The sequence below is a fragment of the Pagrus pagrus genome (assembly GCF_965226575.1).
Source record: "Pagrus pagrus genome assembly, chromosome: 4".
NCBI classification, from domain to species: Eukaryota; Metazoa; Chordata; class Actinopteri; order Spariformes; family Sparidae; genus Pagrus; species Pagrus pagrus.
The window spans coordinates 1,130,851-1,145,222 of NC_140188.1; the positions used below are offsets into that span (position 1 = coordinate 1,130,851).

Consider the following 14,372-nt stretch of genomic DNA (forward strand, 5'->3'; position numbering starts at 1 on the left):
AAGGAGAGGAGACGAGGACAGAGGAGACGAGGACAGAGGAGACAAGGAGAGAGGAGATGAGGACAGAGGAGAGAAGAAGACTAGGAAACGAGGAAAGAAAGGTCAGGACAGAGGAGACAAAGAGACAAAGAGAGGACACATAAGAGGAGAATGGAGACCTCTGATTGGTTCTTCAGTGTTTGATGTAAATCAGCTGATGCAGATTCTCAGTCGTGTTTCGTTTAATGGAGGAGAAGTAATGACACACAAACACACACACACACACACACACACACACTGCTGCACAGCACGACACACACACACACACACACACACACACTGCTGCACAGCACGACACACACACACACACACGCACTGCTGCACAGCACGACACACACACACACGCACTGCTGCACAGCACCACACACACACACACACACACACACACACACACACACACACGCACTGCTGCACAGCACCACACACACACACACACACACACACACACACACACACACACACACACACACACACACACTCACTCTGTTCTTGCCCTAGCAGGTTCTGTTGGATCTCTTTAAGCTCCAGCCGCCTCTGAGAAGAACTTTTACTCGAGTATTACAGTTTTTTTCGATTGCTGAGACTCACTGGTCGAAACTGAAGCGACATGTTCAAAACTCTGAACACAGTCTGCATTTCCATCCTGCAGCTCAGCTCAACAGTTAATCTCAGGCCCAAAAGTGTCTCACCAACAAAACACTTCATACTCGTCTCAAGAGAAGCTCATTCAACAAAACACGAGCACATTGTCTCAGTTTGGAAACGCACACAATCACTCTTAACAAACGGAACGACAAAATACAAAGAACATTACATCAAATACATCTTATATTTCAAGTCTGAATGATTTTTGTCAGGTAAATCAGTATTTTATAAAGGATCTTTTGCACTTTAATGGTTCTGAATTATAGTATATGCTGTAATATATTGCACCAACACTGAATCAGGAATGCAGAGATTTATTCAAGAACATTTGTGCTTTTGCATCAGGACTTCAGGACCATACAGAAGATAAAGATTACATAAACAGATTGATGCAGAATCTCAGATTCCAGGAGCAGAATACAAATTACAGTAGAGATGAAACTGAACTCCCTCCTCTCCCGGCTGCTCTCTCTCTCTGCAGCTTCACCGCTGCTCTGTGATCCATACTCACACAGGAAGAAGCATCAGGAGCCTCCTTTTGTATCTGCTGTCTGATGAGGCCAACGCAGATCACCTGAATCAGTTTTCAGCTGAAAACTACCATCAGCTGTTTGGAATTTATTTATTTTTATTGTCAATATTTTGATATAATTTTCAATAGGTTTCAATGTGGCTGCAGCAGAAACTCCCTGTGTTTTTTCCCTATCATTCTGTTTTGAGTGTGTTTTTAACTGTTTTGAACAAAGTGTGTTAGCATTGGAAAATGTGCTGTTAAAGTGTTTTGCAGGTGTGAACTAGTGAATGAGAAAAGACTTCATCCATTTCGGTGACTGTGGCCACTGACTGCACTTCGTCTGAAAGCAATGAACAGTGAACAGTTCAGCCCACATGCATTTCTGTTTTGCAGACTGTGTTAAGAGTTTTGAACGTGCCGCTTCAGTTTCGACCGATGAGTCTCAGCAATCGAAAAAAACTGTAATTTGAGGCACTTTGCTCGAGCGTCGTCAGTAACGATCAATGATTCTGATTCTGAATCTAAAATCGATTGAATCAGTTTTCAGTTTCGATCATCGAACCCAAACCAGGATCGTGATGATCCCAGAACTCTTCCTCCTCTCCATCCCGCCTCGTCCAAAGAAAAGTCCAACATGTGTAGACGCTCAGCTAGCTTAGCATTAGCCTGCAGCTAGCTTAGCGTTTTTTATTTGTAAAATAAAAGAAAGAGGGTTCACTCGTGGAGGAAAACCTGAACTGAACTAAACTGAGAACGCTGTCAAAGATCCTTTATTGATTGTTTTGAGAAGAGGGTTCACTCTGAGCAGATTTGAGAAACTGGTTTTGTAACAAACTGAATTTCTATCTTTCGTTGTTTCTTGTTGAATCAATGAAGGCGGCCGTTTGTTGTTTTATTTTTGGTGAATGTTATTTGAACACCTGCAGAAAGTCAAGCTGTTGAAGCTGTTAAAACACTCCTATCTTTGTAAAGTAGTTTGTCAGGACATAAAACCAATGACCTGTTGATCGTTACTGATCCACATGGGAGACTAACAATGACACAGTGGATTCATGACACCTGTAGTCGGAGCTAACAGGTTTGAGGTGAGATGGTCTGAAATCTGAAATCAGTTTGTTCCTGAACGTAACGGGCAGGACATGAGGTCCGGTGAGCAGACTGCTCCACTGTGTCTGAGGGCTTATCGGTTTGGTTCATTAAAAACATTTTATTTAATCTATTTATAAAATCCAACACGTCAGACTTTGTGTTTGTCAGAGACAGAGTGATAAAGTCCTGCTGTGAGTCCCAAACCAACACGTCACGCTCTCATTGTAACACGTTCACGCTGGAAATGTGAGGAAAGAAACTTTAAGCTGACAACAATACAAACGAGTTCACACATGTTGAACTGCTCCAGGAGCTTCATCCAGAAACAATACGAGATAACAGAGATAAAAGAAGAGTTTCTTGATCATTTATGAGCCAAGCTTTACTCTGAACACAGGTGTGTCATAGAGGATCTGTAGAGTTTCAGCTGTCCTGACATCAACAAAACATTTATTTCATAACCGACAGAAACAGTGCGAGGGAGCATCGAGCCAGCAGAGGTGAGGCAGCTGCTCTGCTGTCTGAGTCACTGGGAGAATATTTGAGTCCGAACCACCGAACAGTTTCATCAGAAACACATCGTCTGAAAACAAGACGAGTCAACATCTGTGAAAGTTCAAATGTTCTTCAGCTTCGTCTTGAATTATCTGAGATTCTTCTTCTGATTATAGAATCAAGAGAAAACGTGTTCCACATATTTATTTTATTTTTGTTGAACTGACTAAACTCAATATGACTCAAGTGGAGGAAGTGGAGGCGCTCAAATAAATACATCTCAGAAAACAAACATTTTCACACTGATGGATTGTAACTAAGTAACTTTACTCAAGTACTGTACTTCAGTACACATTTGAGGTACTTCTACTTTACTCTAGTATTTCCATTTTCTGCTACATTATACTTTATACTGTACATATATACATTATACATTTTTGAGGCAAATATAACTTTAGTAACTAGTTACTTAGCAGATTACAAGCTGTATTGGAGTATGACTTTGCTCTAGTTTACTCGAGTAGGACCTTTGGGTACTTTTTACAACACTGTATTTTAACAAAGTATGTTGATATTTCTCTGATAAAACAGTAAATACTTAAGTAATCAGCGTGTACTTGAGTACTTCATGCTGTGTAGTATTTGCAGTTTGTAATATGTCGTGGTGGTTTGCGACGCAGCTCTTACGTCCATCATAAAAAAAATCACTTCCTGCCTCTGACAGACACATAAACCACGCCCACCAGCACACCTGGTAACCACGGCCGCATCACCGCCTGTCTCCTGTAACCTAGCAACCACAGAGTTCCCTCCGTCTCCAGCTGCGAGAAGGCGGGACTTTAGCTGTCAGGTGGCTAACAGCAGACGACAGGACACATTTCACACCTGTCCAACGCTGTTACCACAGAAACGGCTCTGTGACTGGTCAGATTACAGCAGCAGTCCGTTCCTGTCATCTGATTGGTTCAGCCTGTTGGTTGGAGTTAGAGGACGACAGACGGACGGACAGAAGGACACTGCAGCTGTTACAGGCTCTGAGTCTGAGGCATGTGCTGTTACTTTGTTTCTCACTCGTTATTGTTTTTGTCTTCTTGTATTTTTATTTTGTTTAATCAAATAAAGAAAATGTAATTATTTTATCTTTAACTTTAATGCATTTCTTCACCTTCTGTGTTTGACAAGTGCACAAATAAAGTTCCCTAACATTAAAAAATATGTAGGGACGTGAAACGAAGAAATGAAAAATATTTTTCTCTTTTCATTTTGTGTCTTTCTTCTCTTCAGAGTCACTTTCTATAAAAAATGATAAATGACAGAACGATCTTATCTTAAAATCGACTCAGCAGCTGTGCTCGAGTCATGATGTTTGCAGTTTAATCACAAAATCTGCAGGTTTGAATTCATCAGAAGACGTTTCTTCTTTCTTTACATTCAATTAGAAGCAAACAGGAAACACTTCAATAAACATACAAACTAATAACTTTCACTTTTACCCTGGAGGCTTTTTTCAGGTTAGGGTGAGACAAGTTCAAAATAACTTAGAAATTCAGTTTGTTATAAAGTTCAGTTTCTCAAATCTGCCTAGAGTGAACCCTCTTCACAAACAAGTCAATAAAGGATCTCTGAAAAAGAAAATAAACCAACATGTTCGACGCTGTCAGAGTTTCCTCTGGTACCAGTCTTCATCACACAGGAGAAGAGTCTGGAAGTGACGCTGCAGGCTAATGCTAAGCTAGCTGCAGGCTAACGCTAAGTTAGCTGTATTGTCTGTGAGGTGTTGTTTCTTAAAATATCGTCCGGTAGAGGATGGAGACAAAGAAAAGTCATTGATCCTGGTTTTGAGTCTGATGACTTTAACTGATCATTTGTTTCAATCGATTTTGGATTCTGAATTCAAATCATCGCAGCCGTCGTTCAGACTCAGTCGTGTCAACACACGACGAGAAGACGTTTCTTAATCTTAAAATCCATCTGAAGTCCGTCTTCAGTGTGATAAATGTCCTCTGACCTCCTGAACTTCCTCTTCTTATTAATTTGATGAATTTAAAAAAAAAAATGATTACATGAATCAGTTTTAGAGAAAATCCACAACATGAGGTTAATGCTAAGCTAAGTTAGCTGTGTCGTCTGTTTGGGGGTGGAGAAACAGAAAGATACTGAAAAAAAAATAAATTGAAAGCTCATTTGTAGCCGATGATTTTTGATTAATTCCACTGCTTTTACATAAACAGTGAGAATATTAAGTGTTGCATTAATTGCATTCAAGGTGAGGAAACTTTATTTACAGACACATAAACCCACTGACAGATCAGAGAGATCTGTAATGTTACAGTCTGACAGGATGAGTAATCACTGCTCCTCCTTCAAACGTCTCTGTGGAAGCTGAAGCTGCAGAAACACTTGTGGTTTGAACGTGTCATCACCAGCCTGTTGACATGAGCTGATTAAACAACACATTAAAATGAAGAATTAAATCGGCCACGAGCAGAACAAACTCATTAGTTGTCTGATGTTAGACTTTCGAGGTGGAGTCACCTGAGGCTGAAACTGGATCAACATGAGACAAAGACCAACAGATCCCAACAGCACAGCTGCGGATCGAACGAGCTGATTGGTCGATCTACCTGCAGGTTCAGGATGTGTATGAACGACACACAGGTACGTTCACCTACGTGAGAGTCGTGCTGCAGGTAAGCTGCTGATGACATCATCAAGGTGATTCACCTGATCAGTCACCTGAGAGACGGCCATTACATCCACAGCCCGTGACTCGTCGTCTAGTCTGCGGCGTGTTGCGGCGCCGCTCCCGTCTGATTGGTTAATTACAGGACGGAGACGACACGACATCGTGCGGCAGGAATCTGTGCAGCTGAGCGTGAAACAGTTTGTTTGTTTGTTTGTGCAGAAATATTAAAGAAAGAAAAATTATAATAAGGAGAGAAAATCAACAGTGAGCAGATGTTTGTGTGAGTTCCCATGGTGTGATTAGTGTCGGCAGTGTAACAGCAGGAAACGCTTCATTACTGAGACTCCCGCTGATCCAACATATTACTGAACATTACGACCTCGGCGGGGCGTTTATATGATTTAACATGAAAACACTTTAAAATGTTCACACAGGAACAGAAACACAGAGGAGTCGTGGTCGTCACACAGTCTGTCGGCTCAATATAAAGATCCAATGTACAACAATTCATCATCAGCGTGTCTAAAACTGTGAGCTGTGTTCAAACCAGAGAAATCCTCAAAGTAGAGACACAGAACAAAGAGTCGCAACAACTCAACCAGAGAATCTGCAGAATAAACATAAGTCACGTACGTTTGAAGTAAACATAAATCTTCAGGATTTATTTAAAGACACAGGAGGTCATTTCTGCCACTAGAGGTCTCACAATCAAAACAACAGACATAAACAGAGTGGGATCATGGGAGTTGTTGTCTTTACAGCTGATTGTTTGTGACTCAGACGAGATAATGTTCTGTATGTTTCGTCTCGCTCCAGCTACTGAATGAAACTCAACATCTTCATGATGCAGAAATAGTCATGTTTTACATTTTGTGTCTCTGTTGTGGTTTTGTGTCATTTTGTAGTCAGTTGTTTGTCTTTGTAGTTTTTTCAGCTCAGCTGGAGCCACAATACATTTGTATGTTTCTGCAAACTACAGACACGTTAAAGTTTTATTTTTCATATGAATCATAACAACATCTCTACAACATGTGTCACATCACAGGAGGAGGGGAGGATGGTGGTGGCTGCCAAGCTACACACCACCGTTCAAGACTGAGTTTCCACATCTGTAAGAGGTCCAGGTCCGGTTCTTGGTCTAGCCAGTAGACTCTGACTGACTCAAAGACGAGAACCGGACTGGACCGGTCCTTCCCGTGACTCTCTGAGAAATCCTTTTCCTGGTTCCTACTGAGTTTTATCGGTTGGGACTGTTGATGCAGGAAAGAGTCTTTTCACAACACAGACAAGTTTTTGTAACTTAATTTGGTCTTTTTATGTTTTGATTCTGGTGAGAAAACGGACAGGAAGTGAGAGAAGAGAGGAAATGACACAGGTCTCCAGTGGCACCTGAACCGGGCGTGATGCTGTGTTTACCTGTTCATTTACCGTCAGTGCAGCTGCTGCGAGCTAACTGCTGCTAACTGCTGCTAACTGCTGGGCTGCCTGTTGTCAGCAGCTGTGAGTCACATGATGAGATGGATTTTAATGCACCAACAACAAATGTGAGCAGACGAGGAATTCATTAAAGGAAAAACAATAAGCTGCTGCAGAAGCATCTGTGATTAAAGATAACAGCTTCAATAAGCATTCGGCTGCGTGTGCGTGTGTCTGTGTGTGCGTCAGCAGGTAAATGCTTCACAACACACGAACCTGCAGGCAGCAGGACACTGACAACAGCAAAGTGCTGACGTGAGCGACAGCTGGTCGACACGCTGAACGTTGGACATGTGAGACAGTCAGAGACGCCACGTCATGGACGGTTCTGAGCAGGACGACCCGTCTGAGAGACGTCACATCATGGACGGTTCTGAGCAGGAAGACCCGTCTGAGAGACGTCACATCATGGACGGTCCTGAGCGGGACGACCCGTCTGAGAGACGCCACGTCATGGACGGTTCTGAGCAGGACGACCCGTCTGAGAGACGCCACGTCATGGACGGTTCTGAGCAGGACGACCCGTCTGAGAGACGTCACATCATGGACGGTTCTGAGCGGGACGACCCGTCAGGAGCCCCACGACCCGTCGGGCCCTCGGGTCAGAGCCACTGTTAGTGACTGTTAACATGGAAGAGATGTTAAATTACTGCAGAAAATGACAAGAGACAAAATGACTACAGAGACATTGAAGTATTGATGGAGTATTGATGAAGTACTGGTGAAGTATTGGTGAAGTATTGATGAAGTATTGGTGAAGTACTGGTGAAGTATTGGTGAAGTATTGATGAAGTATTGGTGAAGTATTGGTGAAGTATTGGTGACGTATTGGTGAAGTATTGATGAAATATTGGTGAAGTATTGGTGATGTATTGGTGAAGTATTGATGAAGTATTGGTGAAGTATTGGTGAAGTATTGGTGACGTATTGGTGAAGTATTGGTGAAGTATTGGTGAAGTATCGGTGACGTATTGATGAAGTATTGGTGAAGTATTGGTGACGTATTGGTGAAGTATTGGTGAAGTATTGATGAAGTATTGGTGAAGTATTGGTGATGTATTGATGAAGTATTGGTGAAGTATTGGTGACGTATTGATGAAGTATTGGTGAAGTATTGGTGAAGTATTGGTGACGTATTGGTGAAGTATTGGTGAAGTATTGTTGAAGTATTGGTGAAGTATTGGTGAAGTATTGGTGACGTATGGATGAAGTATTGGTGACGTATTGGTGAAGTATTGGTGAAGTATTGATGAAGTATTGTTGAAGTATTGGTGAAGTATTGATGAAGTATTGGTGACGTATTGGTGAAGTATTGATGAAGTATTAGTGAAGTATTGGTGACCTATTGATGACGTATTGGTGAAGTATTGATGAAGTATTGATGAAGTATTGGTGACGTATTGATGAAGTATTGGTGAAGTATTGGTGAAGTGTTGGTGAAGTGTTGGTGAAGTATTGGTGATGTATTGATGAAGTATTGGTGAAGTATTGGTGAAGTGTTGATGAAGTATTGGTGAAGTATTGGTGAAGTACTGGTGAAATATTGGTGACGTATTGATGAAGTATTGGTGAAGTACTGGTGAAGTATTGGTGACGTATTGGTGAAGTATTGGTGAAGTATTGATGAAGTATTGGTGACGTATTGATGAAGTGTTGGTGAAGTATTGGTGACGTATTGGTGAAGTATTGGTGAAGTGTTGATGAAGTGTTGGTGAAGTATTGGTGACGTATTGATGAAGTATTGGTGAAGTATTGGTGAAGTATTGATGAAGTACTGGTGACGTATTGGTGAAGTATTGGTGAAGTATTGATGAAGTATTGGTGAAGTATTGGTGACGTATTGATGAAGTATTGGTGAAGTATTGGTGACGTATTGATGAAGTATTGGTGAAGTATTGATGAAGTATTGGTGAAGTATTGGTGAAGTATTGATGAAGTATTGGTGACGTATTGGTGAAGTATTGATGAAGTATTGCTGAAGTATTAGTGAAGTATTGGTGACGTATTGATGAAGTATTGGTGAAGTATTGGTGACGTATTGATGAAGTATTGGTGAAGTGTTGATAAAGTGTTGGTGAAGTATTGGTGAAGTATTGATGAAGTATTGGTGAAGTATTGGTGAAGTATTGGTGACGTATTGATGAAGTATTGGTGAAGTATTGGTGAAGTATTGATGAAGTATTGGTGAAGTATTGATGAAGTATTGGTGAAGTATTGGTGAAGTATTGGTGACGTATTGATGAAGTATTGGTGAAGTGTTGATAAAGTGTTGGTGAAGTATTGGTGAAGTATTGGTGAAGTATTGGTGAAACATGATGATAACTCATCTCTGCTGCTTTGATTGAACTGAAGCTGCTTCGGGATCAATCCTCTCTCAGCAGGATCAATAGGAACAGATATCGATCAGTCTCTGATTGAAGGACAAATGAATTAAATCTGTCATGACCGCGTGCGCGTGCTGGGCGTCCCGCTGAGGGCCGCGAGCCTCCAGCTGAGAGACTCTGTCAACTGAGCAGCAGGAAGCCGAGAGAAGTGTCTGAAAACGGGTCATTTCACTAAAGCGGGAGGCGGAGGAGACATCACCATCATCATCATCATCACCATCATCATCATCATCACCATCAGTCACCCCCCCACCCCACCCTACACACGGTGCTCAGTGACGTCAGCGGGCTGTATAAGAGCCGCTGTGACGGGACAGAGGCAGAAGATCCGCCGACCTGTCAGCCTCCTCATGAAGATGGTCTCCTCCTGCCGCCTCCGCTGCCTCCTCCTGCTCCTCCTCTCCTTCACCGCCTCCATCAGCTGCTCCTCCGCCGCCCAGAGAGACTCCAAACTCCGCCTGCTGCTGCACCGGACCCCGCTGCTGGGCTCCAAACAGGTCCGAGACACACACAGACACACAGACACACACACACACACACACACACAGACACACAGCCACACAGAGAGACTTTTTAATTCAAACTTTACAAAATCAACTCTCTCTGTTCTGGTTCCGATCATCAGAACTGACGCGTTTCTTCATTTGCAGCTCAGCCTGCTGAGTTCAGTCTTTACTGAACCATTAAAACAAACGACAGTTTAAATTAAGCCGAAATGTAGTTTTCAAATCAGGAATCAAACTTCTAATGTTTTGATCTAATTTACACTCTGTTATATTGAGACTCAGCAAAAAGACAATAAATACAGCTGTGGTTTCTTAAAAATGTGTCTTATGACACAGAAGAGGAAACTATAAATACAGAAACACGTTCTTAAAACAAGAAGTGAAACCGTCTTGATGCCACACAATGTATTGTTTCCTAATATTTGAATGTCTCAGGTTTCATGTTAAATGTTAAACAGGTTTATTCATCAGATATCAACAACATAAAGTGATGTCAGTCAGAGAGAAGTGGCAATAAACTAGAAACATAAATCAATTCAATCTTTCTGCTGATCAGTCTGAACTGATTTACATCATTTAAGATGATTCTTATCCACCAGACAGACAGCCAGGCAGACAGACAGAGAGACAGGCAGGCAGGCAGACAGGCAGACAGGCAGACAGGTAGACAGACAGGCAGGCAGACAGGCAGGCAGGCAGACAGGCAGACAGGCAGGTGATGCAGGTTACTGTTGTACCGGCTCTGCAGAAATCCTCTTTTTGCTGATTTGGAGTTAATGTCATGTAAAATAAGGACAGTGTGAGACTGAATTTAAATTTCGTCTCCGTTCGCTCTCAGATGAAAACCGACTGCAGATGATGAACGTTTGGTTTAATTTTAACACTAAATGGTTAATTAGTGAAATGATCAATAGTTGAACTGATCAGCTCATTTATTTCCTTTAAGTCTCTAAATTTGTATGTTTTTGTCAAACGTCTGCGTCACGACGGAATAAATGATTTAGAAAGATTTTATTTTCTTAAAAAAATATTTCTGTCCAAAGGAAACAAGAACAGGAAATGACGCAGCAAATAATACGATCAATGCAGTTTATTGATATGTCATCAGAAACATTTACAAGGATTATCATTTGATTTTTTTGCCCTGGGTTACGTCTCTCAGGCGGCATGCCGGCGGACCCCGCCGCCTGGGAGGACGCCTGCAGACAAAACTCAGGGCTGAAAAATGTCCTTGATCATCTGCATGTTTTTCATTGATTATGTTCCAGAAAATAAAAAATACAGATCTGCTTTTTATTGACACATTGTTGCTATTTGAATCTTTCTTCTTATTAAAACTACTGTAAACAACAACAGGACTTTAACTATTTATCAACGCTGCTGAATATTTTCTTCATTGATTATTTCATAATTTGGTCGATAAAACGTCAGTTAGCGGTGAGAAAATGCTCCTCGCAGCAGCTTCACATGCCACAAACCCAAATCTGTTCAGCCGACTGTGATGTCAAACGTCTGACACGTCGCAGCTCCAGAAGATTCGCTGCACTTTTGCTTAAAACGATTAATTTGTCATCGAAAATCAAATCAATCATCGTTCTGTCAAACAACGAATCAACTGATCGAATCAGCTCCGTCTGATTATTTCTGTTTCTCAGTGAAGTGGCAGATTTTTGTCACTTGTTTTAAGATGATATGAATTACACGATGACATATAATATAATATAATAACATATAATATAATATTATATAATATCAAACATGTTTCTGAGCAGAGATCTTTGTGTGGGACTCAGTCGGACGTCTGAACTGATCGATCACATCGAGACGTTTGATCGTTAACACTTTATAATAACCATCATTAATACATTCATACTCTACATTCAGTTAACAAACAGTAAAATGTTTTAAATGAAATATTTGTTAAGACAAAAAGGTTTTTAAACATCAGTTGCATTTTTATAATAATCAGTTGTTTAATAAATGTTTTATAAAGAATCTCATTGTTTGTTAACTAAAGTTTAATTAACTATAAATGTTCCGTTTATTAATGATCGTTATTATAAAGTATCAGTGTTTGATCATCTGCAGCGTCTTTAGACTCACAGACGTCTCACTGAGTCCTCTTTAGTATCAAAGCTGTTTCTTTTATTTTCTGTCTGATGCCTGACCAGACAGTTCACACAGTAGAAATCAAGACAATAAGCATTTTATTTTGCGTTTGTGAAATCAAACGGAGCAGAAAAACATTCACACATGATTTAATCACTTAAAAGAGACTTGATAAACGTATGAAGAAGGCAGCTCCGTCCTGGGACGCCCTCCTGACCCAGAGCAGGTGGGAGAGCAGGACGATGGACAAGCTGTCAATGTGCTGGTGAAGGAGTCCCGCCCCCTGCAGGACACCATCACAGCACCGGGCAGCTCCGTCAGAGACAGGCTGATACACCCCAGTGTGTGAGGGAGAGGTACCGCAGGTCCAAGTGTGTGAGGGAGAGGTACCGCAGGTCCAAGTGTGTGAGGGAGAGGTACCGCAGGTCCACGTGTGTGGAGGAGAGGTACCGCAGGTCCAAGTGTGTGAGGGAGAGGTACCGCAGGTCCGTCCTGCTGCTGTCAGACTGTACAGCACTGCTCCCAGTAGACCTCACATGCACTGTGCCATATAAAACTCTGCACATATACATTCTGGTTTGAACTAACTGGACAATTTTTAAATACTCATATTTATTATTATTTGTAAATAAAAACAACACACTGTTTAAAATTACACTGTTCTTACTGTAAATATTATACGAGTTCAATTCTATTTCTTATCTTCTTATTATATTGTTTATTTTTTACTTTTTATTACTGTTATTGTAATTACTGTCCTCTGGCTGCTGTGACAAAGACATTTCCCCATCTGCAGGACAAATAAAGGAATTCTGATTGTGATTCTGACTCTGAAAAATAATGAAATGAAATCCTGTCCTCTGCAGCCTCTGTCTTCAACCATTAACCTTCTGTGTTTGTGTCTGCAGGACATGTCTCTGTCCTCTGCAGCCTCTGTCTTCAACCATTAACCTTCTGTGTTTGTGTCTGCAGGACATGTCTCGGTCGTCCCTGGCGGAGCTGCTCCTGTCGGACCTCCTGCAGGTGGAGAACGAGGCTCTGGAGGAGGAGAACTTCCCACGGGCTGAAGGCGAACCTGAAGACATCCATGTTGATCTGGAGCGAGCTGCCGGCGGCGGGCCACTGCTGGCCCCCCGAGAGAGAAAAGCCGGCTGCAAGAACTTCTTCTGGAAGACCTTCACCTCCTGCTGAGAGCCTCCTCCACCTCCTCCTCCACCTCCTCCTCCGTCCGTCCTCATCAGACGCTGTACAGACACTGTGTGGCTCCGACCGTCCATGATTGTTTAGATTTTTCTGAGCTGATTCTTTCTGAATGTAAACTTGATGAAACTATTTTTAATTGTTGGTTTGAATAAAATCTGTTTGAGACAAACGCTGGCTGCTGTGTGCTGCAGGAGGAGGAGGAGGAGGAGGAGGAGGAGGAAGAGGAGGAGGAAGAGGAGGAGAGGGAGGAGGAGAGGGAGGAGGAGGAGGAGGAGAGGGAGGAGGAGGAGAGGGAGGAGGAGGTGGAGGAGGAGGAGGTGGAGGAGGAAGTGGAGGAGGTGGAGAGGGAGGAGGAAGAGGAGGTGGAGAGGGAGGAGGAGGTGGAGGAGGAAGAAGAGGAGGAGGAGGTGGAGGAGGTGGAGAGGGAGGAGGAGGAGGAGGAGGAGGAGGAGGAGGTGGAGGAGGAAGAAGAGGAGGAGAGGGAGGAAGAGGAGGAGGAGGAGGAGGTGGAGGAGGTGGAGAGGGAGGAGGAGGAAGAGGAGGAGAGGGAGGAAGAGGAGGAGAGGGAGGAAGAGGAGGAGGAGGAGGAGGTGGAGAGGGAGGAGGAGGAAGAGGAGGAGAGGGAGGAAGAGGAGGAGAGGGAGGAAGAGGAGGAGGAGGAGGAGGAGGAGGAGGTGGAGGAGGTGGAGAGGGAGGATGAGGAAGAGGAGGAGGAGGAGGAAGAGGAGGAGGAGGAAGAGGAGGAGATGAAGAGCTGCAGGCTTTCATTGGAGCTGATTAAAGTGGGAGCTGCTCATTAACAGCTGAGCGGAGATTCAACAGTAAAATAAGAGTTAATGAAGGCTAATAAACACAGAGGCGTCTCCATGGCAACAAGAAGACACATCAGGTTGTCTTTATTTTGTGAACGTCACTCTGATAACTGATCAGATCATCTAATCACTCTTTATTGATCCCGCAGGGTGAATTCATCTCACTGCCACAGCTGCAGACAGGAAGCAGTTCAGTGAGCGGAGACATTTTCAGTTTATTTGCAGTTTAAAAACAGTTTTTCAGCAGATCTGCGGCTCAGTGAGGACGAAGAAGATGAAACAGCGTAAATAGTGAACAGATGAGACAAAAATCATTCTTTGTGTTTCAGCGCTGAGTGATAAGAAGCTGCAAGAAGAAAAATACAAATGTTAAAAGGATTCAATCATCATGTGCAGGGCTGATGTTTAAGTTGT

General features: G+C 42.5%; 1 protein-coding gene across 1 annotated transcript; it reads left to right on the forward strand.

Annotated features, from left to right (window-relative positions):
- Positions 1-9,635: 9,635 nt before the first annotated feature.
- Positions 9,636-13,309, forward strand: sst1.1 (somatostatin 1, tandem duplicate 1). The gene is made up of 2 exons (XM_084350226.1): positions 9,636-9,825; positions 12,916-13,309. Exons 1-2 carry the CDS (start codon positions 9,679-9,681, stop codon positions 13,132-13,134), a joined length of 366 nt encoding a protein of 121 aa, XP_084206352.1. The 5' UTR covers positions 9,636-9,678; the 3' UTR covers positions 13,135-13,309.
- The last annotated feature ends 1,063 nt before the right edge of the window (positions 13,310-14,372 follow it).

Excerpts from the sequence above, each read along its gene's own strand:
- sst1.1 (XM_084350226.1), top strand. The coding sequence starts at position 9,679 with ATGAAGATGGTCTCCTCCTGCCGCCTCCGCTGCCTCCTCCTGCTCCTC. Across the intron at positions 9,826-12,915 it reads CGCTGCTGGGCTCCAAACAG|GACATGTCTCGGTCGTCCCT; the intron begins GTCCGAGACACA and ends TTGTGTCTGCAG.